Here is a 26524-nt window from a genome sequence, read left to right on the forward strand (position 1 = left end):
TGGAGACTCTCAGCCGAACTACTCCGTACAGCCCTGGCTTCTCTGGTTCCAGGTCGCAGCACCCACAAAACCGGCAAAAACGATCAACGTCATTACTGGCAGCAGTGGTCCAGTGGAGAAGCATCAGCTACCCCCGGCTTTCGTGCCAGGAGCCACTGGTGTTAGGAGAGTGGGGGTTTAGCAATAAAGTTGCCGTGTGGCCCGTGTCGCATGGGCCTGGGTACAATGTCGGCATTGTCACTGTGCAGCAGAGACATCCCATAGAATTGGGACTCGTGTCGAGCACCATCGCGGGATGGGAGAGCTTGATTTCGTTACGAAACGCCCGGTTTTTCAATAACGCGGGGAAATTTTCCATTCTACTTTCCTTGCGATTGCGTCAAAGTCCAGAGGGGGAAATTAGTATACGGTCACCTTGGCTGTCGTCGAACCATTCGGATTCGTACTCGGGGGTACTTCGTTGGGACTTGCGGCGGGTTGTCGAAGCGAGCACCGCCGGCCTCGAAGCGAAAGGGCCGCCCCACCAACAGCCAGGGCCTAGGAAGCTACCTGGAGACTACTCACACTTGAGGCAAGATCACCTCTATGTGTCAAATCCAATCCTCTACCGAATACATGTTGATTCGACCTCGCCTCGATCCCAAGTTGATCTCGAACATCCACCACCTCAGATTTCCATCGTGCATTGATACTCAATATGGGCTTCAATTCGCAGGAATCAAGTATAAGAGCCATCCGCCAGTTCGAGTCCTAAAGTGAGGTATTCATTGCCCATATTCACCAAGTGCGACACGACTCCCATCATGGCACCTGCTCTAGAATTACTCGAAACGACCATTCCAAGTGTGCCGACTAAGACCGTGCCTTACATCCCCAATGGGGCGATCCCAAGCAATGAGCTCGGTTTACAGAGCGAAGAAACACACAAGCGGGTGATGTGTGTCTTTCGGGCGTTTATTGCTGACCTATGTCAGCAGTTCGGCGAGGGCCACGCTGGGTATTTGGCCTATTCTTTTTGGTGATAAACAGGCTCTATTGCGCAGTGCTGACTGGACTATTCAGATCTCCAATGGGAATGGCAGCTATTGGTATTTCGCTGTATAAGTATGTGATGAAATATTCTCCGAAGAATTGCAACTACTTCAACCGCGATCGTTTTGTTCTTTCGAATGGTAAGCTTTCAATCACTGCAACTAAGCTCTTTTTTCAATTGGTAGATCAGAAGACTGATCTCAGACCGTGACAGGCCATGCCTGCCTGTGGCAGTATACTTTCATGCATCTTGTAGGCGTGGAGAGTATGACACTGGACCAGCTCAAGTCTTATCACTCGGCAAAACTTGATTCGCTCTGCCCTGGCCATCCCGAAATTGAAAACGAGGGCGTGGAAGTTACCACTGGGCCTCTAGGCCAAGGACTCGCTAATGCAGTTGGCCTCGCAATGGCCAGCAAGAACCTTGCCGCCACATACAACAAGCCCGGCCACGAAGTGGTGAACAACATGACGTGGTGTATGGTCGGCGACGCCTGTCTTCAAGAGGGCGTCGGATTGGAAGCGCTCTCCCTAGCTGGGCACTGGAAGCTCAACAATCTATGTGTCATCTTTGATAATAACTCTGTAACATGTGATGGAACAGCAGACATTGCCAACACCGAGGACATCAACATGAAGATGCGAGCTACCGGATTCAATGTGGTAGATGTGTGCAATGGAGACACAGATGTTCCTGGTAAGTGACATGAGCAATCCAGCACAGTGGGCCGGACTACACTAATATAGTACAGCGGTCACGGCTGCCCTCATTGCCGCTCGATTGAGTGATAAACCCACATTCCTCAATATACGCACTGTGATTGGATTTGGGGCCCACAATGCGGGTACAGCCGAAGTTCATGGAGCTGCTCTCGGGGTCGAGGAAGTGGCCAATCTCAAGAGATCATTTGGTCTCGACCCTAGCAAGCATTTCAACATCCCACAGGATGTCTATGACTTCTTCGGCGATGTGCCCGGTCGTGGTAATACCCATGAAGCGGAATGGCAAGCCACTTTGGCAAAATACCGGGTGGAATATCCACTTTCAGCGGCCGAATTTGCACTTCGTGTTGCCGGACGGATGCCAGATGACTGGACAAAACTGATTCCCCGCAAGGAAGACCAGCCTTCCACAGCGACTGCATCAAGAAAGTCTGCAGGAGTAGTTACCAGCGTCCTTGCTCAAAACCTAAATGCATTCTTAGTTGGCACGGCAGACCTCACTCCTTCCTGCAATGTCGCCTACAAGAACAAGGTTGACTTTCAGTCTGTGAGTAAATGATTCTTTGTTTCCCCCGCCATGTACGCCTTGTGTTCAATTACTGATCTACACAGCCTGACCTTGAAACATCGTGTGGCCTGAACGGAAATTATAGTGGACGATACATTCACTATGGTATTCGCGAGCACGCCATGTGCGCTATCACCAACGGGCTATCCGCTTTTAACAAGGGTACATTCATCCCGATGACAAGCACATACTTTGTCTTCCACCTATATGCGGCGGCAGCTGTACGTATGGCTGCACTCCAAGGTCTCCAGCAGATTCACATCGCTACCCACGACAGCATTGGCGTTGGTGAGAATGGCCCTACTCACCAGCCAATCGCTGTTGCAGCCCTCTACCGTGCCATGCCTAATCTTCTTTACATTCGCCCATGTGATGCCGAGGAAGTCGCCGGCGCGTATATTGCCGCTATCCGGGCCACCGAGACACCTACAGTCATCTCGCTTTCTCGTCAAGGATTGACCCAATATCCCCAGAATTCGTCTCGCGAGGGCGCAATGAAAGGTGGATATGTATTCACAGCGAGTGACGGAGACGAGTTCGACGTCAGTTTGATCGGGGTCGGCTCCGAGATGGTATTTGCAATGCAGACCCGAGAATTACTTCTTGAAGCATATGGAATCCGGGCGCGAGTTCTTTCTTTCCCTTGCACCAGGTTATTTGAGCAACAATCTCGAGACTACAAGCTGTCCGTTTTGAGGCCACGAGCTGAGAAACCCACTGTTGTCATCGAGGCGTATCCCCCAACGGATGGGAGCGCTACTCAGACGCCTCCGTGTCTATGGCCAGCTTTGGGAAAAGCCTTCCTTCCAATGAAGTCTATGAGAATTTCGGATTTTCGGCGGGGAAGATTGCAACTAAAGTCAGAGACCTAGTCGAAGAAGTCAGACAAGACGGCATTGGGGTTTTGAGGGGCGATTTCAGGGACTTCAACGGCCCTCCCCAAATTGGACATTGCCATTAAGTGAATCATGTGCGATGATGATGCAACCTTAGAAACGCTTTATATGTAGTGCATGCGCAGCCAGATCAACGTTCCAAATTTGCTTACTGCTCCTGCCCAGGTGAGGTTAATTTTTTTCAAAGTTTTGATGACTCCTCGGCTAGGTAGTGAAATGGGAAGAGCGCGCTGGCGTTCTGACATCGCAGAAAAGATGCGGGAGTGCTCAGTGCTCGACGGGGATCATGGGGAGCTAAGCAATCCCCCTGCGCAACCGGAATAGGAAATAGATGCTGTTTTTAAGAGATGCGTAGAATGATTGAATTGCTCAATTATGCGCTCCCGAGCTAAACCTGCCAAAACTAGCCACTGTGGCGCACAAGAGATGTGGCGCGGTTTCCCAATTACAGTCTGTACTGATCATAATATTGAAGTTGTCTCTATATGACCTCGCAAGTCGCTTTAAATCGATGTATTTCCTGAGATCAAAGTTATTGTTTCGAGGTAACCTTGGAACCTTAGAATGCCCGGGCGTGATGCGTTTTTTTGGGCTGCATACTTGATTGATTCAACCCTCTGGCAGTCTGCTTGTGTTTTCCCTTTCCATTCTCCTTTCACAAAGTGTGGTCATGAGACGAATTGAGGGGAACTTAGTTGACGCTTCTCAACAAATCTTACTGTCCGCGCATGCACCTGGACAAGGAATTCTTGAATCTTAGGCTATCGCAAATGAGGATCATTTTTCCAAGATACCAACCAATTTTGTCCTTGGTGCTGAGTTGAGGCTTCCTACAGTCGGTTCTTCCAGCGATGAAAGGTCTGCTGTTGACAAGACACCAGCTGTCTGCACGTCTCGTTCCAAGGTTATCTTGAGGGATGTGTGGTCTACCTACTCTAAAAAAAAGACAAAAAAAAACGTTTGAAGAGTGTTGGCCCCCAAAACAAGCATTGCTGAGGATCGCGTGATGACGCCATCCATGGACACCTACAACTTTTGGCCCCGTCGTGTCTCAAGTATAATATTACACGTGGGGGCCGAAGGAATTCGGGATCTCATGAGCAGCATCGAACTTCAAATCGGCGAGTTCTGTTCAGTGACGGATGCCTTATTTTAAGCCCAGTATTTCTCATTTTTCTGGTAAACAGGGATTTGCAATATGCCAAACCCCGAATTTTCATTCCGGTCTGACTAGTCGGCCCCCAATATGCATCAAGAGCCATTAGACCCTGAAGGTGAACGTTATGGCAAGGTAGTGATGTTCCCGATACAAGCGTGTGTGACGTAAAACTCAACAGTACCCTTTCTTCAATATGTTTTCTGCCTTCTGGTGTGAATATGTGTTTTGAAGGTCCAAGGATTAAGGAATGTGAGATCAAATATTCCACACGTTGTGTATCATCTATCAGCAATTGAGTGATATGCCAGCACATCTTGAGAATAGATTAGGCATCGCCCTCGATGAAGGGGCTTGAATGCAGATATGGACAGTAGGTTGGAGATCAGGGACTCGGGCTCCACTGTGAGCTGAATCCACTCTTCGGGGACCTTACATCAAGTATTCCGTACTCCGTACTCCGTACAGGTATGTACTGCTGCATCGATCTTTATTTGGATATCCAGTTGTGCCAGGAAAGTGGGGCTCTGCAGTAGTAGTGGCGCCTCGACATGTACATATGTATACATACTTGCACCTCACTCGCAGATTGTGATGCGCAGGAATACATAGGAGATACTATCTGTATCATCATATAGTAGATATTATTTTTCGATTATGTGGGCTTATATTGTCTCATCTATTTCTGATAAGTTGGGCTTAATTAATGCCCCAAGAGGGAAGAGCTGGGTCAGGAATGCCTGTAGACATTTTATGCCCGAGAGCCTTTCATTCCAGCAGTTCTAATCTACTATGTAAATGTTGGAGGTTGAAAGCCAACGTCCTCTAGTATAGGCGTTGCAGGCTAGACTCCTATAGGAAGTGATGTACATACAGTATGATAAGGGACACAGAAAAGATCTGCGCTCTGAGAACAGATATTCACAGTTTTCGCTTTTCGCCCCCAAATCATACGGTGGTATCAAAAGGGTTCACATTTCATCCAGCCAAGAGGAACAGAAACAACTTGAAATGCAGACTTCAACCAAACTGTGATCCACTTGAACATTAGGGTGGGGGATCTATGATAAGGGATTATTTTTCAAACACTATTGATGACTTAGAGTCTGTAACCAGCATGTACTCTTGATATACTAGATCGAAAATTTAATTCCACAGATAGGATGTAGTTCGACGTATGTAAGTTAGACGATGTGTGATGATATAGAGTCTGATGTGGATCACTAGATAGAACTATCAATACGAATTATATACCTCGGTATCTGGTAGTCACTTCCACAAATGCCTGGTTGTTTGACTAGCACGCTCAAGCAGCACCCAGGAAGGGAGCCACAAGGAAGAATAAAACAAGGATTCAAAGTCAGAGCCGGACCACGGAGCACACAGGCAAGGCATATAGCTATAGATAGATGCGCAGGTGGACCTCCGTAAATCTTACCTACCCAGGTCTTCAATGTGGGGGCAGAAAGAACGCAGTCCTGTCAAAACACCCGTGGACTATCCCGGTATAGGGTCCCAACCGGTTTTGGATATTTCTAATAGTACAGCAAGTTGTTCTGTACAAACGCCCACTCGGTATCGGGAAGTCACCCTGAATCGAGCTACGGCCCCTAATAGAATGTAAAATGCCTCTAAACTATCGGATTTGGACCCCAAATCACATGCTACATATCTACCAAATGGGGAATATGTCTATTCACCAGCTCACTCCCAGAGGACAGACATATAAAATAGATGTCCGTTCCATGAACTCATTAAACATACACCAAGGAAAGACTAGATTCAAATCAGACTTGCCTCTTCTGCCTTCTTGCTTTCGAACTTGCATTTTCATCCCCACCCGTATGAAACCTACCTTACTTTCACCTCTTTGGTAATACTGATAAGAAGCAGCTGTCATTCGATACCCAAGGAAGCGAAAGCTTTACCGATATCGCAATCATGTTCAAGAACATATCGGATCAGTTTGGATCTGTTCTCGTCACCCTACTATCTTTACAGAGTGTCTGCTCAGCACTTGCAGTTGAAACCAATCTGACTCTGAACGAAACCCACACAAGTGAAGAGCAAGGGCTAGCTGCCCGCACAAGCGATGATTATACTATCGTGCATAAATGGAACGGCGGTGACGTCATCGGACCGGCTACAGGAGTTGGCCTTGTGATCACTGGAGCCGTTGGCATCATTGTCAGTTGGTACAATAACCGGCCGGACCCTCAGAAGATTTGTGGAAAGTCAGCAATTATCGACGTCTCGGAGGACGGAATTGACTACGAGTATTATGTGTACTCCTATACAACCGGCGACAACTGCGACAGCACCCAGCGAACAAAGACAATCACTAAGAAGCTCTCCGACGCGATGAATGATTTGAACTCCCAAGGAGCATCTGCAGTGTGCCTTGATCTTGATCACCACGGTACATGGCATGGAGTCCTCGGCTTAGCGACCAAATCCTCCGGAAAGAACCCCCAAACGGCGTGTGATGGCCATCATGCAGGCGCCAGAAGCGGCAGTGTTGGGTTTCTTGAACCAGACGGAAACATCACTGCTCAAATCGATGGAAAAAATACCACGAGGAGGAATGAAAACGGACTTGTGAAAAGGACCTCAATTTCCGTCTCCGAGTCTCAAGTGAAGTCTGGAAGCACAAAATTCAGCCCCCCGAAAAATCCCAGGGAATCATTGCCGAGATTTCGGGCAAAATTTATTCGCTCAGCAAGGATGCAAGCTGCGCTGGAATCTCTGGTACCATGTCTGATTCCAATGGAGTGAGCATTACCTACTACTACTACGCTTCGGGGAGAAATTGCGACACCACCGCTGAGATCCAGACAATTGTGCATGCTCTGGATGACGCGTGGAATGGCCTGGGAGGCACTTCGGCCCTATGCATGACAATGAGACATGGACACGGCACATGGCGCGGACACCTGGGTGTTTCTGCAATGCAGGGTGACTTCCCTGCCACGCAGCTGTGTTAGATGATTGGATTTAGCCCAGACCCGTGCGCGAGCCTCGAGGTTTTTCTATCGCCCAACACACCGTTATGTGATTCCAGGCAATTGTGAGGAGTCAATCATCAAGTAAATTATCAATGCTAATTCTGGCAATGAACATCGTATGTCAGCGGTTTTGGTGAGGTAATGGGTGCCTAGGGGGCCCGGTCCCCACAGTTGGTCCTGTGTATCCATGTATCTAATTCTGGGTGGCTGTCTCCTCGCCCGTCCCGTCTCTTGCCAGTTTCTCTCCAACTCCCGTGCATGAAACACACATCTTCCAATCTTGATTCCATACTCTATTATAGCCGTTGATTGGGTATTGCATTTTACCAAACAAATACAACTTTGATATTGATTGGGAGGTCAGACGACCCCCTGGCTAGATAGCTAGCTCTCCCTCTCTCCCTCTCTCCTTATGTTCTTTCTTTTCCCCGGGCTGGTCTTTATACTTTGACAGCCAGAATCTGCTAATTTGAAGCAATTTGTGCTTCTCCTACGTAGATCAGCCTGCTATCAACATTATCCATCGAGTATTGTTGCACTTTTGACAAGGGATCTGGTTATTCTATCAATATATGTTCAAGACTAAATATATTGAGCTCTACAGTAGTCAATCCTTCAGATTATGGAGTTTGTTTGACACTCCTTCATTCCCCAGCACCAGACCTAGTGCGCACATGGGAGAGACTTGTCGTACAGGTTACGAAGTACCATAGTGACTGAATCTCTAGAGTCCCATGTCTTCGTTGGCCTGAGCTGGGCCTGCCTACTGTGTCAGTGAATGACATCCGCCTGGGAATAGAAAGAAGTGGATCACTATTACTCACTTACCCTGTGTATAGGTATAGGCTTCTGTTGATCAAGTTTCTACCTTCATTATTACCAAAGTCAATGCTAAATAGGTTTAGTCCTATACAAGAAGTTTTAGGGCCCCTTGGGCTTATATCCTGGGTACGAAATAGTTACCTTTTCCTCCGTACTATTTCATCGAGATTGAGAAATTGGGAGTGAATAGTTGGAAGCATCATCGTCGGGAAAGATAACCTTTCTAAACCTGAGTTTCAGTCACCTAGTTACAATATAGGATGTTGGCGGTATAGCGATTGGCGTAAGATCGACTCAAAATCAGGCACTCTTTCTGAGATCCGACCGAGGTATGTCTTTGAAGTTGGACAGATTGTCGGATAGGGTGCGGAGGAGATGAATTGATCGGTGATAACAGGATGATCTACAGAGGAGAAGCACAAATCGCTTCAAGACCAAAGGCAGCCATCTGACTTCCCAATAATCAGGGCAGAGCGGGTATGTTCTGATCGCTATCCTGTGTGCATATGACAGATAATTGTTGTAAACATATTGACTGGAAAGAGGATGGAAGACATATTAGGTAGAAAAGTCAGTGTTGGTTTTCTTACGCCTCAAAATTGAGGTGGGTTCAATTGATAAATTCATTCAGCTTGGATTTGTAACATGTATATTGTATAAATTGTGATGGACCTAGAGGTCCCGCCCGCCGTTCACATGGTCTGCGCAATATTATGTAGGCTGGTTTCGCTTTGTAACTCCAACATATGCTCCTGAGTTCCGATGTAGTTGTGGTCGAGGACAGGTGTTAAGTTTTTGTCCAGCTTTCACTCTATGAGAGACAGTCGAATTTTTTAGCCATCTTGAAACGCCAACTCACCCGAAAACGCATCTGAACCCGCAGCCTCAAATTTAGAGCCGAGTGTTTTCAACCCACTAAGGATTAGGTAAATCACCTTCATAGAAAACTATTTAAAACGCACAGTTCCGTGTCTGTGTAGAGTGATAAACAGGGACTGCAGTTCAAAAAAATCCATAAACTGCTGGGTTATCTTTCTCTTTCGCAAATATGATTTTGAACTCCATCTTCACCCTTCTTTTTATAGCGCCATTGATAGCAGCTTCGAACTCATTTATTGCAGTCGAACGACGCCAATATGTCGAAGCCAACGATCTAAACACTGGAAACTGCAAGGACACCATGTTCATTTTTGCGCGTGGGTCTACTGAGGTTGGCAATGAGGTGGGCATCTCTTCGGGTTTCCAACAACTAGCAATACTGATTTTCCAGGGAACTGTCGTTGGACCTGAAGTCTGCGATAATTTGAAACTCCAACTTGGAGGCAAGGTCGGATGTCAGGGAATTGGCGGTGCTTATACTGCTGGTCTGGCTGAGAATTTCCTCCCACAAAACACGGCACCCCAGGATGTTCAGGCCGCAGTAGATGTGTTCAACAAATGCAACACAAAGTGTCCCAACGCAAAGATTGTTGCTGGTGGATATAGGTATGTAATCAAAATATGGCAGAGCCTCGTTCCAGATACCAGAAGAGTGTCTACACTTTGTGTGACCACGTTCTAATTCAAAGTCTCTGATATACAGCCAAGGAAGCGCTGTCATCGATGATGCAATCCAGAAGCTAGACTCAGAAGTCAGGGACAAGGTTAAGGGCGTTGTCCTGTTCGGTTTCACTCGCAACCTGCAAGACAAGGGTCGAATCCCGAACTACCCCAAAGACCAGACTAAAGTATATTGCGCCGTAGGTGACTTGGTCTGTGATGGAACTCTCATTATTACAGCTGCCCATCTCACCTACGGTGCCAACGCTGGATCGGCCGCCCGATTCTTGGCTTCCAAGGTGAAATGAACATCCATGGATGGTGATGCTGGGACATATTTTATCTTGTCTTATTGAATACACACCGCCGGATCTTCCCCCCCTCGATGGTAGTAGGTATCGTTGCAGAGATGACCAGGACAAAATTTTTACTACTCCTTTACTACTCGTCATCGCTATGTCCGTTTTTTTACAACCTTGGAGGCTTCTCTATCATAACCTCACGCCCGACAATTTGTTGAACTTTTCTTTCTCATCTTATTTGTCCTTCCTCGACTCTACCTATCTCTTGCCATAAACGCTGAAATATTGAAGGAGATGATGAAAGTCAATGTAAGGCTTATAAGCATAGACCAAACTAGAGATCCGGAGCGGAAGAAGAGGGAATAGTCTACTCTCACCCATGAAATCAACCCCCTCCCTCCAAACCAGTACTCATTATAGCGGACTTGATATATTGATACTTGTTAACCAGAAAGAACCATTTATCACTTATCAATTCAATCTTAAACTGCAAATATTCACCTTCAACAGTATGAAAGCCAACTAAACCGGCCAGGGCTTATGATCAGGAAGAGATTGGAAATCTTCTTAGATTCGTGAACAGATCTGTATTCGTTGTCACCTAATCAATTACTAGATACAGCTGGAAAAAAAGTTAACAAAATTCAATACAGACGAAACCTGGTCCCTAGCACAACTGAATGGAATCAGACTAATTCTCAGCAGCAAGGAGGGGCAGACATGCGAGTGGAATTTATTAATCGTCAGCAGCTCCTACAGAACCAAGAGACTTTAGTAGCTTGGAAGTTTGATACCACCGAAAGCCTGCACGATCAAGATTGCCTGGCCACTGGTATTGGACTTCGCAAGCGATCATATTATCCCTGCCAAATAAGTTTGGATCTAATCAAGATACATTCCGTCATCATTATGACAGTGAGTTCTAACACGAATAGATAGACAAGGGCCATTCTTACGACAGCGTGCCATTTTTCGACTGGCTGGAAAAAGAGCTTCTATCAAATCAGACTGGGCTCTCATGTGTCATATACATAAAATATAGTTAGAACAGTTATTTGTGCTCCTGACAAATAGTTCTAGACTATCGATACATTCGTTGTCGACCTGACCCTAGTAGTGGGAACTTTCTCTATGAATTATATCTTCATCAGTAAGGTTCAGTAAGGTTGTGTCGATCGTCTCAGAGAACTTTAGTATTGTCGGGCTGTGCAAGAAGCCAAATCCCCCAGTTCATAGCCTGCGAGCATGAGTTGGGCCTTGGCTTGACAAAGTCAAATCTGGCGCTGAATCATATCCACCACCCATGAGGCTGCGGTATTATCCCAAGTAGTGACATAGGCCATGTGGGCTGAAAGATTTGTTCCAGCGGCGTCGCAGACACCGTCTTTGTTATCACAGAAGTGGTGGATGCGGGAATTAAAGGCAGACAGGGCACGGAGCTGATTATCGGTACGTGGATCTTTCTAGAGAATCCCCCGGTTAGTTATAATGAGTTGAAAACAAGTATTTTGGGCACTTACTCCAGTGGCTGTCACATCTCCAACATTGTACGGCTGATCAGGCATATGACGCGGGTCACCGTAAAGTACGATTGCCGTGACTTTTATAAATCAGCAAAAGATTCGTTAATAAAAGTTTTAAAGGTCACTCACTGTGTGAGCCAAGCGTCCTAGAATTCACGGTAGGTTGAGAAAACGCCCCCAGCGTTCCGTTATCGCCACCACCAGCCAACATATCACCAACCACCATTGCGCCCTATACCGAGCCATATATCATTACCAAAGCTCCGTCAGAGATCAATTGAAATATGTCATACCTGAGAGTAGCCAAACAAGACAATCTTTGAATTGGGACAAACACTGGCGTATCTCTTCAGCTGAGCGGTGCCATTTCTAATTCCTTCTCCATAGCTAGGTGTCGACCCTTCCTGGGTGGCCGGGTAAATGATGTTCTCATAATCGCTACCGGGGATAGCATCCAAAATTTTGTTGGTCAAGGTGCCAAGAAGACCAGGGTAATTCTCTGTGGTTCCCCGAGCGAGCATCAGGGATTCACTCCGAGATCGCTGATCAAGAGTGCTCGGAGATAGTAGCCGAATTCGTTGTCCGAGGCTTGTCCCATATGAATATCGTTATGAGGTGTTAGAGATAGGTGCTTGACCCTAAGCTTCTAATATAAATTAACTCGGTGAACTGGGTTGTGTTAATTTCCAAAAGTATCTTAAGCAATCCACACCACTCTTAATTGACCATGTTAAAGTCTAGGCTTTCGCCAATGGCGACAAAAGTAGTAAACAAACAGCCTGCACGGCCTCAGGCATGAGAGTAGACCGCGATGGTGGATCTGGACCAGACACCCTTCACCCATGCTATTGCAGTCTTTGTATAGAATCTTGATATCGGTGGCTTATCAGAGGTAAAGCGGCTATAGTAAAGTTAGGTAATCAACTATTGAAGTGGGAAGAGCGCGCTGGCGGTCTAATATCGCAGACAAGACGACGGGGGTACTCAGTGCTCGGCGGGAATAGGGAGGCATGTAAAGCCCTAGAACGGCCCGATTAGGAAGTAGATGCTGTTTTGCCAGAGAGGTGTAGAATGCTTGGATTGCTATGCTATGAAAACGGGACTAGAAATAGCCCAGGGGTGCCTAAGGCATAGGTGGGAGCGGTGCGGTTTCCCCACTACACTATTTAAAATAATCAAATAGCTAATTACAAATTAAAAACGTATTATATATAGTTACAATCTTAATCTTTAATAGGCTTACGTTAATAGCCATGGTACCAGGTAAGGAGCATTTTACAGCGGCCCTTAACTATAGGGCTCCCTGATCATCTCTCCACCCCAACCATGGGATATCTACGGAGTACGGACTGCTCCCTACAGGGCCTCGGACTTCTTTCATTCCACTTGTATGCCATGGAGTCAAACCTTCAGAATGACAGCATGGATTTTGATCGATACTTTCTATACGTTCTCAATACTTGCGCACGAAAGTGATTTCGACGAACTGGACAAAACGGACGAATATCGACATGGCGAGGGCACAAATGAAGAGCCAGAAGATCGGGACGAGGACCAGGAGCTGCAACTTGTATGGTAGTTTCTACTAACACACCAGCAAAATCCTAAATGATCGATTCAGCCCCAACGGAAGCATGGCAGACTCCGGCAAGGTCTGAGAATCAAGTCGTTTATTTGTTTCTTCTCTGAAAATTCTTATACATTCTGCTCACAACCCGTCTCATTCCAAAAGCACATCGGCTCAGGTCAAGGTACTTGGGCCGGCACGAGTCATATGGCTCATACCTCCTTTTCGACGCCCTAATCTGCATCAATTTACTCATCAAATCTGCCAATATCTTCAGATGTATCATTGCAGAACGGATCTTTAAACCGTCGTGACAAGATCTGGAATGCAGATGCCACAGGGCACTGGATTATGTTGGCGACGGGAAGGGGGATGGATCTGTTTTACCCTCGGTGATCGCAGGACGTATACGGAGTACTATAGGCTTTCGAGGCAATTCCTCAGCAAACAGTCCCAAAAACTGGTTTCATCCGTGTCGATAGATTCCGCTTCACACTGATACCCCAGCAGTTTGTTGATACGTATGGACGAGCGAAAACACACTCGGACTACCAGGAATCCCTTGACTATATTTTGTCTGCGCTTTCCTATGCTATTTATGCGACCGGAGTTCTCGCGGTTTCTTGCCTCCGGCTTTTGTACTCGATGCATCGTTATGAGACATCTTGGTGTAAACGGCCGGGTCATTGAATAGGTAAACAAAGCGCCAGGCTGCACAGTGGGTGCCCTGCCCAGCTGTTGAACTTCAAAATACTCGACTCTCGCAATTCTCTTACTCTGTGGGTGCTTGGCATTCTACAATTAGTAAACAGGTCGATGTCGTGTGCCGTGTGGGGTACAAAAATTTAGGATGTAAAAAAGAAATGCACTGACGGGGAGTCGAACCACGGCCACCTCTTAACCTGTAAACGACCGGAAATCGGAAACATGGACGAGAGGTACAGTCACTAGTGAAATCAGCTTCCTCCCTACCAACTGCTTTTCTTTTCTCAGGCCCCACTTCCAAGGCCTAGGTAGCGCACGTTTTTATTAATCCCTCCCCACTACTGCAGGGGCTCACGGCCCCCACCTGGGAGGATCATCGGCGGTGGCAAATAGCGGGGCTTTACGGGTTACCGCGTATAAAGCGGTATTATGCCCCCAACGGTACTTCCGTCAACACTTGAGTATACCATGACTGGTTCAACTTTCACCCCCCTACCCCTTGAGCTTTGGGGACTAATCGCAGGCCATCTGTCAAATGCCGATATCAAATCCTTGCGCCTGACTTGTACCCAAGTGAACAATGCCGTTCCTCTTCGCATCGACCGAGTTTTTCTTTCCGCCAACCCACTTAACATAGAAGTCTTTCGCAATATTGCCTCACACGAGAACTTCCGTCATTCAGTGACCGAAGTGATCTGGGATGAAGCACGCTTGCCACGGGGCCCACAGCGAATGAATCAAACTGCCCAGGGGCACGAATTACTCTCAGACGATGATGAGCCCAATAACACCAGAGAGTGGGCTAAAGTCTATTCCGAGTATTTCAGAGAAAATATCATGAGCCAGCATCAACACGACGAGGAGAGCGGATGTCCCAAATGGTTCAAAGACGCCTGTGAAGAAAACCTCCGAATCCTCAGGAGCCGAAAAGGAGCCGATGTTGATAGACCTAGGCATATTGCATGCAGAGAGCAGATCCTCGCTCAGCCTCCGCTAGGGGAGTGTTGGAAACATTATCAGCATTTGCTTCGTCAGCAAAGCGATGTCCTCACCGGCGATAGCGATTACGAAGCATTTTTATTTGGCGTGAAACAATTTACTGCTTTGAAAAGGGTCACTATCACACCAGTGGCTCACGGATACCTCTTCGACCCGCTCTGCCCGACTCCGATGATTCGCGCGTTCCCAAAGGGCTTTAACTATCCCATTCCGTGTGGCTGGCTATTCAGGAGAGCGATATCAACACCTGCTACCTCGTATCCGTGGAACCATTATCTGGAACTCAGAGAAAGATACCGCGGATTCCGCAATGCCACGCGTGTGCTAGCCAATGAACCAAATTCTGTCTCTGAGCTGGTGATGACTTCCAACTTTGTCCCCACGGGAATCAACTGCACAATTTTCGACGCGCCATGTGAAGAGTATGACAACTTTGCTAAAGTGCTTCAGAACCCGGGCTTTCGCCGTCTCGATATCTCACTGCTCGTTGGCGGAGAAGATGAATCAGACCTTGAACCATGCTGGCGATCTTTGCTCAACGGTCGTTTGCGCTGTGCACTCAGTGGTGCAACAGAAATGGAAGAGTTCAGGTTGCACACCACTTTCGACGAGGATATTCATGCTGGGGAACTATACCCAGTGATTCCTTTGAATGGCATTGTACCGGTAGAAAAATGGTCAAATCTACGCCACTTTGCACTGTCCGGCTTTGTGATCTCACAGGACGATCTCGTCTCGTTCCTCAGTACCCTGCCAACATCGATTAAATCCATCGAACTGAGCATGTTGGAATATCCTTTTGATGCGGGCTTGTATACCTTACTGGAAGAGATTCGGCGAATGGTATTAGAGAAGACGTCATGGAGAGACGCGAATGTCGCTTCCAGACCCACAATCACGATCGGAACGTCAGATTCGTATGGGGAGCCCGAGAATTACGGAAGGGCTAGATGGATTGAAAAGGAGGTTCACGAATTTCTATACGGTAATGGGGAAAATCCCATCGAGGAATCATTCCCTCTTCAATTCCCAGATGGGACGGGCATGCTGAAAGACGCATTTGATACCAGTTATCAACGTTCGAACATGAAATGGGATGATTTAGTATCGTTGAACAATTACAAGGAGAGTTTTGACCCATTCAAATACTGAACGAAACTGATCAATTGGAACGATACTGCCCACGAGGATGGCACGAGCGCATCTGGGCCTCTTTCTCCTACACTGCCAAGACTACACTGTCTCTTCATCTCCCAAGAGCCAATTTTACTACTCAGGCGTCTGGTATATGTGGTTAGCGGATTTGGAATCAGTTCATCTTCATGTACTCACGAGTTGTGAATTTTGGACCTTGAGTAGACGACGCAGCAACCGATGAGGGACTTTGGACTCTGGTTGTCTGAGTATTGGTCGGCTTGAAGAGCTGCACACAATAAGACGAGCTGCTTTGAAGTGTACAAGGATAATTGTAACCGGTAGCATTCTTCTCGAGCGAGGGGTTCCACATAATGAAGTCCTTGGGTTGTCAGCATTGACATGTCGAAAGGGTATTTTGAGATCCTGAGGAATTCTAGTCCATACCTCTTTCGGAACGTCGATTGTCATGGCCATTGTCCAGCAATCCGCGAGCGCATTGTCGGTGATGTTGTTTATCCAAATGTAGCTAATCGAAAATGAGCCAGTTCCTCAAACAATTGGAAAGCGCACTCACTCGTAACAGTCCTTTCTAGTATCCTTGGCAAGAGGAATGGCAGGGATGGAGTTGTTCTTCAAAGCGCCGGCAAAGTCGGGTCTACAGGCTGACGATGGAACGGAGGTCATGGAGACTTTGCTGAATCAATCTGAAGTACTTCCAGCATGGCCTAAGTAGGTTGTAATATCTCCAACAGCCTGCACACAGTAGTACACATCCTTTTGGAGGTTTGTGTAGGTCTCCGTGAGCTCGGGGTTCAAAAACATGCTGCATAATTGTTAACTAGGCTGTTCAATCTTTTTGAATAATGGCACCGAGACTCACAAGGCAGATTTAGAAATACCGGTCTTCTCTGTTACGGTGTCGCAGGTCTCATCTTTCCTAATTTGATAGTACTTGGCACACTTCTTATTTGTCCCAGAGACAATTGGCGAGGGCACAGGACTAGAATTTCTGTGAGTATGCACAAGTCAACCGTTTTTCGAGTTCGTCAAAAAAGCTTACGCTGTGGTGGTGATAATGCTTTGCGAGCCAGTTGCACCACTGGAGGCCGAAGAGCTGGTGGCAGGAATTGCATAGTCACCGGATGGATTACTGACGCAAATATCCTTGCCAGAGAGGTCATCGAGGTTCCTAGAAAACATGCAATTAGTTTCATTCGTTCGCCATTCAATGAATCTGTATTCACCTACGAGCATTCGCTGTTGATATCGGAGTTCCAGGAGAGCAATTGCGCCCATGTCGCTACACTCGATCTGCCAATACTTACACAGCTATCTCCGTCCTGCACAGTGTGTGTTTTACAGTTGTGACTACCGGTAGCCCGGCGGTGGAGAGATTGGTGGCCGAAGTGCGAAGCCTGCACAGAGGCAACCACCGCAATGTAAATCAAGCCTTTCATGTTGCTATCAATGTTCTCGAAACTCTAGAAATGAGTTTTGTAGTGAGCATAAGAGAAACCTCTCAAAATGGAAACCGAGCATATCTTTCTATATCGTACAAATTGGTTCGGGTCCACTCTGCGTAAATGCCCAAAAGAGACCTGCAGGAGAATGAAATCCCTCGTTTCAGATTTATAGGCCTGTGAAGGCTTTTTTCTGGGTCCAGGGTATTTTGGGGCTGGAAATTCTGCCAAGTACCGGGGACCGGGGGCCAGGGCAGAGATTCGGGCTCGCTGAATGGCGGAGTCTGGGGGCGAGCTAAGCCCACCCGTTTCCGAGTCCTCTCCGTCCTGCGCCCCACCCGTTGTGCCTCGCCAAAAGACCCTTCGGGGCCCACGCTAAAACAATCGTAAAAACAGATTAGTTTTCGTATTCGATCAACAACTGCTTGGCACCTTGGCATAGTGCTTGTGTGATCTGTTTGTTCGGAAAATAATGCAACCTGACATTGCTGCACGACTTTAAGGTTGCTGGTCTACTACAGTAAATCCAACTTTTACAACCAAGTATAACTGAAATTCTAGAGAAAGTGTCGGCGTGTTTGCCTTATTTGCGAGGCCCCCCAGTAGATAGTCGTAGAGAACCCCTCTCTTCCTCCTCATTTGATTCTGATACTATCTACTGCCTCTTTCTCGATCGAACGAAAGCCTAGAAGACTCGAGAATAAAGTATCAAGGAGAGTCTTCCTTTTGTTCCTCACAACATGTGATGATAAAATTGGCCCCCATGGTTTAGAAAACCGTTCACGGAGAAATCCAAATCTCGTATATTAGGCAAAATGCAGGTCCTATCCACTTCCACAATCACAACCTTTCGTAATAAATTTTATATCAGCCGATAGCTGAGGCCTAGCTGTATTTAAATTGTTTCTTCAAATTACAATTGACCCTCTTGTTGTAAAGTTATAAGTATTTAAAGTTGGTTAAATTTTGCGCGGTATCTAAGTTGTGGGATGTCTTAGACTATAATATTAACTATATCTAAATTTCTATTATATATATTAACTGTATTTGAATTTCTATTATATAGCTTTCTCTTAACTATCTTCTAATCGATTTTTATAAAACTTTGTAGCGAGTAATAATCAAGAACCGCGTGAAGTACCATCACGTTCCAAATCGATGGTATTTGCACCCAGGCTGGGTTTACCACCCCCCATGGGATAGGTTGTGATTATGGAAGTGGATAGGACCTGCATTTTGTCTAATATACTGGTGTTAGTAACGAGATAAAAGGGTGGTATCTATATATTAGAGAAGTCTTGCTAGATGATATAAAGGTCGAAATCTAAATCACAGTCTACCAAATTTAGCATAAAGTAACCACTCAAATATTATGTACAGACTGTTCTTCTTTGATTTATATATTTCTATTCAAAGCTCGCCGTCAAAGGCTGGTGGCGAAATACGAAGTATATAAAATAGTAATTCAACGAGAGTTGGGAGGAATGGAATGCCTCAGGCCAGGTAGGAATTTGATTTATCTTTTAACGCTAGTTCATAGCAGGCTAAGAAGGATTTATGGCTAGATACCAAGTTCTTGAAGCTGTAATAGTTGGTGTTTCAACAGCCGTGAAACATTGACGCCCCGTCACCAAATCCAACGAAATTTCACTGGCTGTGTAATGGTCCTCTAAAAGAGGGATAATATTTAGGACTGAAGGTAAATAGGTGACCATGCTATTCAGGTGTTATTGTCGCCTACGAGCGCTGAATAATAATGGGACTTAATCAATGCCAATCAGCATGGCAGGATTGAGTCTCGCTCGCTCGCAATGATAAAACCACGCCGTTATAATGGGCTTGAGCGCTCACTTTTGATCCCACAGTATCAATGCATGCTCAATGTAGAGCTGTAGAAGGATGTTGCTGTCGCTTGCTAGCCACCCATTTGACTCTTGAAGCTGTCGCTGCTCCTCCTCAAGTCGGATCTTCTCGGCAGGTTTGACGACGTAGCATTCCCATATCTTCTTCGTTTTCACTGACTGGCTCGATATCGTTAAGCGACGGAGTTGCCTTCCATGTCTGATCAAGTATAGCGGCCTCTCCACTAGAGAGATATTCCTTGATCATCTCGAGCTCGGTTTGTCGAAGCTCGAATTTCGATGCGAACAAATAAAGCATTAGAGACCTGATTGTTTCTGGTTTAAGGTGCCTGCGGCGATAGTGACGGACATCACGAGCATAATTGAAGAGCCGCTCCATGCAGGTTTTCAACCATTCGACCAAAAAGCAACGCTGCTTATGGTGTCAGGCTTATATCTCAACAGAATTGCAGGTGAGTACAACTCGCTCACTATATGCTTGAAATCAATTTTTATGCAGAAGACAAAGACATTTATTTACGAATACAATATTGTTTCTTATTATTTCCCAGGAGACGTGAAGGAAATAGGGGATGAGTACTGTTGTAATCAAAAATGTAAAGACTCAGATGTAACATAGTGTTTTGTCAGCTTCATAAGTATCACCTAATGGTAATTAAGTTGAAGAACCATAGAATTTCTAGTGATTTTAATACTCTAACAAAATCTTAAATATATCTACGATTTCACACAATGAATTTCGACAAAATATAAGACCACGGTCGCAAACCACCAATTCATCGATTCTATCGAATTTTATTTCTGATTCCTAGATGGCCACCCTTTTCGTTAATATTTACGTTTTCATTCTACTAAAATACGTCGTAGTGATTGATGAACCGAGATTTCATATTATATAATGAGATTCTTCAACTTAAAGGCCTAATGCTAAGAGTTATTAACCCATTGTAGCCTTTTCAAGCGTGTAGATGCTCTGAGAGTGACTTACTTCAGCCAGCGAGTGGGTACTGTAAAATTCGAGCAAGCTAGTATCGCCAGACCCTTAATTTCCGACAATACACCCCTGATAAATGGGCAGAACTAGGGGATGAAAACGCAGAGTTGTTGAACACGTCTGATTGGCCCATATATCTTGGTTCTAACATGAATTCCTAATTGCACAATATCATGATCCAAATCACTCATTGTAGACACAACAAAGCGCGTTCCCCAAACTCCTTTCCCACTGTTCCATCTCGCAATAACATGTCTCTCAACCATCGCTTCGCAGCATCTACATCCTGGGAGCCAAATTTGACAATGACAGAGCTTCGCACAGAAGCAGCAGTCCATGTCTTGACAGATTCACCTTGTTTCAAATCAACCTGTTCATAACTTTTCCCATTTGCTCGAATGCGGGGGAGACGGGAGAACTCGGTGAGAAAGAAGTCACCAAGAGCACGAAAAAGTGGGCCTCGAATGATGAGAGTGCCAAAAACCCCGAGGTCGTCCATCTCATCGCTATAGTTTGGCTTCGTAGAGGATGTTTCATCCAGGACCAGGATGTCTCGGAGCAACAGCTTCTTCCTGATTCCCATTTCCGGATCAGGAAGTGACCAAATCTCATTTCGACCCTTCCATCCGAAAAATTCCCAGGCCTCACCTCTCGCAGTTCGTCCCCCAGAAACCCAGTCTAGGACTAGTATATTGGCCAAAGAATGGTGGACGTGGAATATTTGACATTGCTCATACGAACTGTCTTTGAATGGCTGCACCGGGTCTGGTAGTAACAAGAGCGCTGCTCCTGCTTCCACTGTGACAGTGAGAATTTGGTATGAACAGATTGACTTAGATGGTGTCTTGTAGACTTTTGTGCTTCCTTGCGTAAGAAGAGCTAATCGCGACTTCGGTCGAACTCCGATATTCAAGTCTACACGGTCGCCGGCGACCAGCCCGCCACCATAGCTCATCATAAAGACGAGAACAGCATGGTCGGTTAGCCGAGATGGTGGCGACACGAGCTTCAGAGGGTATGTGCATGAAAGCGCGATAATGGAAGAAGAGCCGCAAAAGGCGTTAACTTCAAGTTCGCCAGTACCTGGCTGGGGTTTTTGGGGCACCATGGTCATTGTTCCCATTCATAAATTCCGGAGGCTCGAGTGGTACAGTCACGTTGAAGTCTTCATCTAGCCAGCATCAACAAGGTGGAGTGTTGAAAATGAGTCCGGGCGCGGATTGTGAATAATTTCGACGTAGACGGTGGAATCGTGAGATTGATCCCTCGGCGAAGAGGACTTGACACATTTTCACTTACGAAGTACGTACGTTGCACTATTGGGGATTTCTATTCGGGTTTAGCCTTTGGTTGAATTTTCAGAACATATCTGAACCACAAAAGATATCGTCAACGTCATAGCCGCTTGCGGACAACGATGGCCGATAGGCCGCAATGTGAAGCCCCCCACAGCTTTCGTTGCCCGGGTGGCGGTAAAACTTGGCGATGGCCAATGCCACTGTTCATTGCCACATTTAAAAGGCCATGCGCTTACGTTATATGTAAAGTTATATGCCGGGCCGATCGAGTTCATGAATAAATTCTTGAGACTAAATCGTTCGCTCCAATTGTCGGCAGACTTGCATTCCAATTTACTATAAGCGGGCACTAGAAGTATACGCGACAACACCGGGTCATATCGCCTTCACGAAGCTGAGTTGATTTCAAACTGCGAATCACGATGCAGTTGATAGCGCGTGAGGTACGGCAGATGAATAATCTGGTCATTTATTCCGACAACTTACGAACTATCTAGTTGGACAAATTGGTCATTGCCCAGACCGGGCTTCTGGCCCAACGACGACTGGCGAGGGGGTGAAATTAAACTATTCCGAAGCTACGGTACTTACTTTTTTCAACCCAGCCTTTGAAAGAGAACTGGAAGCCCGGAAAGTGATGTCGACTAATAACAGAGTAGGCATTGATCGCCAATGTGCTGCAAGAGGTATGTATCAGCCTCGAAGGCAGCAAAATACCTAGCTCTAACCACCTCTAGATGATGCGTGATGGCAAGCATACCGCAGCGGAACTCATGTCTATCGGCAAACATATCCTCGGGCGCCGAAACGTTCTTCCAGGCGTAATCGGAACTCTTACAGTGCTGCAGATTGAAGGAACCTTTACGACAGGAACGCATTTGGTTACTGTCGACCAACCCATTAGCAGCGAAAATGGCAATGTCGAGTTGGCGATGTACGGCAGTTTTCTGCCCGTTCCAGATGACAGCTTATTCCCGTCGTATCCGGAATCTGAGTACGAGCCCTTGAAGATGCCTGGGGCCATCTCACCTGGCGAAGGACGGATTGAACTCAACCCCGGCAGAAAGCGAACTCAATTGAGGGTTACGAACAAGGGTGACCGACCAATTCAGATTGGCTCGCATTTCCACTTCATTGAATCAAACCCCGAGTTGGATTTCGACCGGATCCAAGCCTATGGCTATCACCTTGACATCCCCGCTGGGACGTCGACTCGCTTCGAGCCTGGTGATATCAAGACGGTGAATTTGACCCAGATCAGTGGCCTCAAAACTATCAAGGGCGGAAGCAGTATTGCGACTGGAACCATTGACCTGTCCCATACCAACGCGGTATTGCAAAGAATCCATGAGGAAGGCTTCCGGCACACCCCCGAGGGGGTGCTGATTGATATACAAAAGATAGAGCCCTTCACGATGGATCGACTTTCATATGCCTTGATGTATGGTCCAACTGTCGGTGACTCGGTCCGCCTCGGCTCCACAGACCTTTGGGTGACGATTGAAAAGGACTACACAGCACATGGAGATGAGTGTACGTTTGGGGGTGGTAAGACTCTGCGCGACGGAATTGGACAAGCTGCTGGGCGTGCAGACGATGAGTGTGCCGACCTAGTTTTGGTCAATGCGTTAGTTATTGACTGGAGTGGAATCTTCAAAGCCGACATTGGAGTGAAAGACGGAGTAATTGTGGGCATTGGAAAGGCTGGTAATCCTGACGTGATGGATAATGTGAACCCTGCTCTGGTGATTGGCTCCAACACGGATATCATTGCCGCAGAGAGCAAAATCGTCACTGCCGGTGGCATCGATACCCACGTTCACTATATCTGTCCACAGCAAGTTGAAGAGTCTATCTCGTCGGGTATTACAACCATGTTTGGTGGAGGTACTGGTCCGAGGTAAGACCACAATATTGATCTTACGATAACCGGGTCTGACCTTCCATTTCAGTACGGCCTCAGTTGCCGCCAATTGCACCCCGAGCAAAACCTATATTCGACAAATGATGCAATCTTTAGACACCCTGCCAGTCAATTTCGGAGTCATTGGTAAGGGCAGTGATACTGGCAAGCCAGGGATTCATGATCAGTGCAATGCAGGTGTTGCTGGTCTCAAGCTGCACGAAGACTGGGGATGCACTCCCTCGGCCATCGACTCTTGTTTGAGGTAATGGAATCCCGTTTGCTCGATCATCATAAATACTGATTGTCATTATAGTGTCTGCGAAGACCACGATATCCAGTGCCAAATCCACAGCGACTCATTGAATGAGTCCGGATTTGTTGAGCGCACGGCAGCTGCATTCAAAGGAAGGACAGTACACGCATACCACATCGAAGGAGCTGGTGGCGGACATGCACCCGATATGATTTCTCTCGTGCAACACACCAACGTCCTTCCCAGCAGCACCAACCCAACAAAGCCATACACCTGCAATACAGTCGACGAGCATCTCGACATGGTCATGTCCTGTCACCATCTGTCAAAGAATATCCCCGAAGATATCTCCTTTGCGGACAGCCGCATCCGGGCAGAAACTATTGCCGCAGAAGATGTCCTCCATGATACCGGCGCCATTAGCATGATGTCATCTGACTCTCAGGCAATGGGACGATGTGGAGAGGTTGTTCTTCGTACTTGGAATCTGGCTCACAAAAACAAGCGAGAGCGCGGCCTGTTGCCGGAGGATCAGGGTACAGGGGCGGATAATCACCGAGTCAAGCGATATGTCAGCAAATACACCATCAACCCAGCCCTGGCGCAGGGTATCAGCCACGTAGTTGGTAGCGTTGAGGTTGGAAAATTGGCCGATTTGGTGATCTGGGAACCTGCAACCTTTGGCGTCAAGCCATTTCAAGTCCTTAAGAAGGGCTTCATTGCTTCCGCTCAAATGGTATCTTGTCCTATATCTTTAAACGACGTATGTCAAGCGCTAACCATTTCCCTAGGGTGATCCAAATGCATCGTAAGGGCCACTCTTTGTTCCTCTCCGCTCCTCTATTTGCAGGGTCATTAACTGTAATGCAGAATCTCTACCGTCCAGCCGATCATTGCGCGACCGATGTTTGCGGTAAGTTCATATAGTCCTCGTTTTATCCTGGGGATCTCTTATCCTTAGAATCTCTTGAGCTGACCACACTCTAGCCCCTTCTACCATCGAGTAGTGTGATGTTTGTTTCCAAGGCCAGCGTGAAGAACGGATCTGTCAATTCCTACGGCTTAAAAAAGCAGGTCGAAATTGTGAGGAATACTCGCACGGTCACCAAGCTAGATATGAAATTTAACAATGCGACACCGAAGATGGAGGTTGATCCTGAAAGCTTTGTGAGTTAGCACCCCGTGTTTAAAAGTAGAAACCGACACTGATTGTTTACAGACCGTTATGGCCGATGGAGTACACTGCAAAGCAGATGCGGCCACCTCGGTGCCACTTGCGCATCAGAGTTTCATATACTAGGTAGCCCGCAGTTTTCAAGCCCATCTCCTGATAACAGGACAAATAACTAAAATATTCAGGTTCAGTTCCCAAGCCAACAACTATAATCACCGCCACGGCAGGTGCTTACTGTACTATGATTGTTATTTCCGCTGATAATGATGAACTTGAAGGTGCAAAAAGGAGGAGCAGATGCCTGAACACACGCGGCTTGTCAGCGCTCTCATGATACGGCAGCTGAGCGTTTTAGTTGCAAAAATGGACTGTAATGGCTGGGACGAAAATTCTTCCAACAAAATTTACCAGAGGAACAGGAATACCTTATTCTTTTCTCTCAACGGTCCTGATATACAGAGGCAGTGCACAAGCCCGAGTTTTAGTCCACCTGCTATGTGATTTCTACCGCCACTCATTAACCTATTTCACGGGTGGATTCCGCCAAGTAAAATGATCCACAGCAATAGATGTCGATCCATGGAGCGCTACCCCGTTCTGGATGCTAAATTTCCAGCTCGTTTCCTCTTGTACTTATGAGATCAGATGGCGTTTAGAGAGTTTGTGGGCCGGCTTTGTACGGTACAGTATGTGTGAGATTCATTTACGCTGACCTCTCGTCGAAACGATAGAAAGCCTACCACCACTATATTAATATATTTTGCTTTGTACACAGGACCATGTACCACTTCCTAAGCGAACTTAGAGCCTCGACGAGGCCTGCCATGGCCTTTGTGTCGTCGTTATGTTCATGTTGCCCTCATAACGCGCGGCTTTGAAACCCTTGTAATGCTTCAGCAAAATCCAAGACGGCCTCCACCGTCTTAGACCACGAAGCACTGTCAAGCTTACCTCGTCCTTCGTCACGAGGCCCTTCTAAGATTGAAGTCACTCAAACCTACTACTGCAAAATGCCTACATTCTAGAACAATCGCGCGAGTGAGAATGGATTCGCAACAAAGATACCCAAATTATTGAGGGTTTTGGCTCAAGAACATCCAATCGGCTCTTCGAGCATACTCTGCTGTCAGAGAACATGGTTGCAGCCGAATCGGGGTCTAGCAAGTGCCATCCTGACCAGGGGTGGTAAAGACGACTCTGCGAACATATACGACGCGCCTTTATGAGAATATATCCACGCAAGTGGTACTTTACTTGACTTGAAATTGCAGCACGCATACACCTAGCCCATTCCGACGAAAGCAATCACATGGGCGCTGATTAGGAGTAGAGACTTCAGTGAAGGTATAGGAGGCGGTCAAAGAGGTCACACAGCAGGATGGCTCTTGGTGGTGTCGTTACTGACATCAATACCACCTTCTCAAAGGATCTGCTTAAATAGTGATATTCCAGATATCGTCCAGAGCGCGGTGAGTTTGACAAAAATATATATACTTGATGCTCAAGGACAGTCGACGTAAGGGACGGAGAAAATCGGCCATTTCCTAGCAAGATCTACTTGAGCGGGATATTTTAGGAGGGCGATTTCAGTAAGAAAATGATA

The 26524-nt window shown here is 46.7% G+C and overlaps 9 protein-coding genes across 9 annotated transcripts; 6 read left to right on the forward strand and 3 right to left on the reverse strand.

The window, feature by feature from the left end:
* Nucleotides 1-803: 803 nt before the first annotated feature.
* Nucleotides 804-3195, forward strand: N7506_008198 (uncharacterized protein; the record flags this gene model as incomplete). The annotated part of the gene is made up of 5 exons (XM_056957491.1): nt 804-997; nt 1063-1172; nt 1247-1729; nt 1785-2302; nt 2368-3195. The coding sequence occupies 5 exons, from the start codon at nt 804-806 to the stop codon at nt 3193-3195; spliced, it is 2133 nt and encodes a 710-aa protein (XP_056811825.1).
* A 3121-nt stretch (nt 3196-6316) lies between these two features.
* On the forward strand, nt 6317-7359 carry N7506_008199 (uncharacterized protein; the record flags this gene model as incomplete). Its single annotated transcript, XM_056957492.1, has 2 exons — nt 6317-6973; nt 7036-7359. The coding sequence occupies 2 exons, from the start codon at nt 6317-6319 to the stop codon at nt 7357-7359; spliced, it is 981 nt and encodes a 326-aa protein (XP_056811826.1).
* Nucleotides 7360-9250: 1891 nt separating this feature from the next.
* On the forward strand, nt 9251-10049 carry N7506_008200 (uncharacterized protein; the record flags this gene model as incomplete). The annotated part of the gene is made up of 2 exons (XM_056957493.1): nt 9251-9687; nt 9785-10049. The coding sequence occupies 2 exons, from the start codon at nt 9251-9253 to the stop codon at nt 10047-10049; spliced, it is 702 nt and encodes a 233-aa protein (XP_056811827.1).
* Nucleotides 10050-11314: 1265 nt separating this feature from the next.
* Nucleotides 11315-12087, reverse strand: N7506_008201 (uncharacterized protein; the record flags this gene model as incomplete). Its single annotated transcript, XM_056957494.1, has 4 exons — nt 11315-11506; nt 11564-11643; nt 11696-11798; nt 11860-12087. The coding sequence occupies 4 exons, from the start codon at nt 12085-12087 to the stop codon at nt 11315-11317; spliced, it is 603 nt and encodes a 200-aa protein (XP_056811828.1).
* An 893-nt stretch (nt 12088-12980) lies between these two features.
* On the forward strand, nt 12981-13224 carry N7506_008202 (uncharacterized protein; the record flags this gene model as incomplete). Its single annotated transcript, XM_056957495.1, has 2 exons — nt 12981-13141; nt 13164-13224. 2 exons carry the CDS (start codon nt 12981-12983, stop codon nt 13222-13224), a joined length of 222 nt encoding a protein of 73 aa, XP_056811829.1.
* A 1082-nt stretch (nt 13225-14306) lies between these two features.
* N7506_008203 (uncharacterized protein) lies at nt 14307-15989 on the forward strand (the record flags this gene model as incomplete). Its single annotated transcript, XM_056957496.1, has 1 exon — nt 14307-15989. The coding sequence occupies one exon, from the start codon at nt 14307-14309 to the stop codon at nt 15987-15989; it is 1683 nt and encodes a 560-aa protein (XP_056811830.1).
* Nucleotides 15990-16110: 121 nt separating this feature from the next.
* On the reverse strand, nt 16111-17431 carry N7506_008204 (LysM peptidoglycan-binding domain-containing protein; the record flags this gene model as incomplete). Its single annotated transcript, XM_056957497.1, has 8 exons — nt 16111-16118; nt 16170-16353; nt 16419-16500; nt 16549-16663; nt 16688-16797; nt 16855-16974; nt 17035-17163; nt 17223-17431. The coding sequence occupies 8 exons, from the start codon at nt 17429-17431 to the stop codon at nt 16111-16113; spliced, it is 957 nt and encodes a 318-aa protein (XP_056811831.1).
* Nucleotides 17432-20477: 3046 nt separating this feature from the next.
* On the reverse strand, nt 20478-21398 carry N7506_008205 (urease accessory protein UreD; the record flags this gene model as incomplete). Its single annotated transcript, XM_056957498.1, has 1 exon — nt 20478-21398. One exon carries the CDS (start codon nt 21396-21398, stop codon nt 20478-20480), a length of 921 nt encoding a protein of 306 aa, XP_056811832.1.
* Nucleotides 21399-22010: 612 nt separating this feature from the next.
* On the forward strand, nt 22011-25047 carry N7506_008206 (uncharacterized protein; the record flags this gene model as incomplete). Its single annotated transcript, XM_056957499.1, has 10 exons — nt 22011-22026; nt 22086-22171; nt 22248-22274; nt 22326-23488; nt 23541-23756; nt 23808-24483; nt 24539-24555; nt 24618-24660; nt 24735-24914; nt 24967-25047. 10 exons carry the CDS (start codon nt 22011-22013, stop codon nt 25045-25047), a joined length of 2505 nt encoding a protein of 834 aa, XP_056811833.1.
* Nucleotides 25048-26524: the final 1477 nt, after the last annotated feature.

Source organism: Penicillium brevicompactum (genome assembly GCF_028827555.1).
Source record: "Penicillium brevicompactum strain IBT 35665 chromosome Unknown utg000005l_segment0_segment0, whole genome shotgun sequence".
NCBI classification, from domain to species: domain Eukaryota; kingdom Fungi; phylum Ascomycota; class Eurotiomycetes; order Eurotiales; family Aspergillaceae; genus Penicillium; species Penicillium brevicompactum.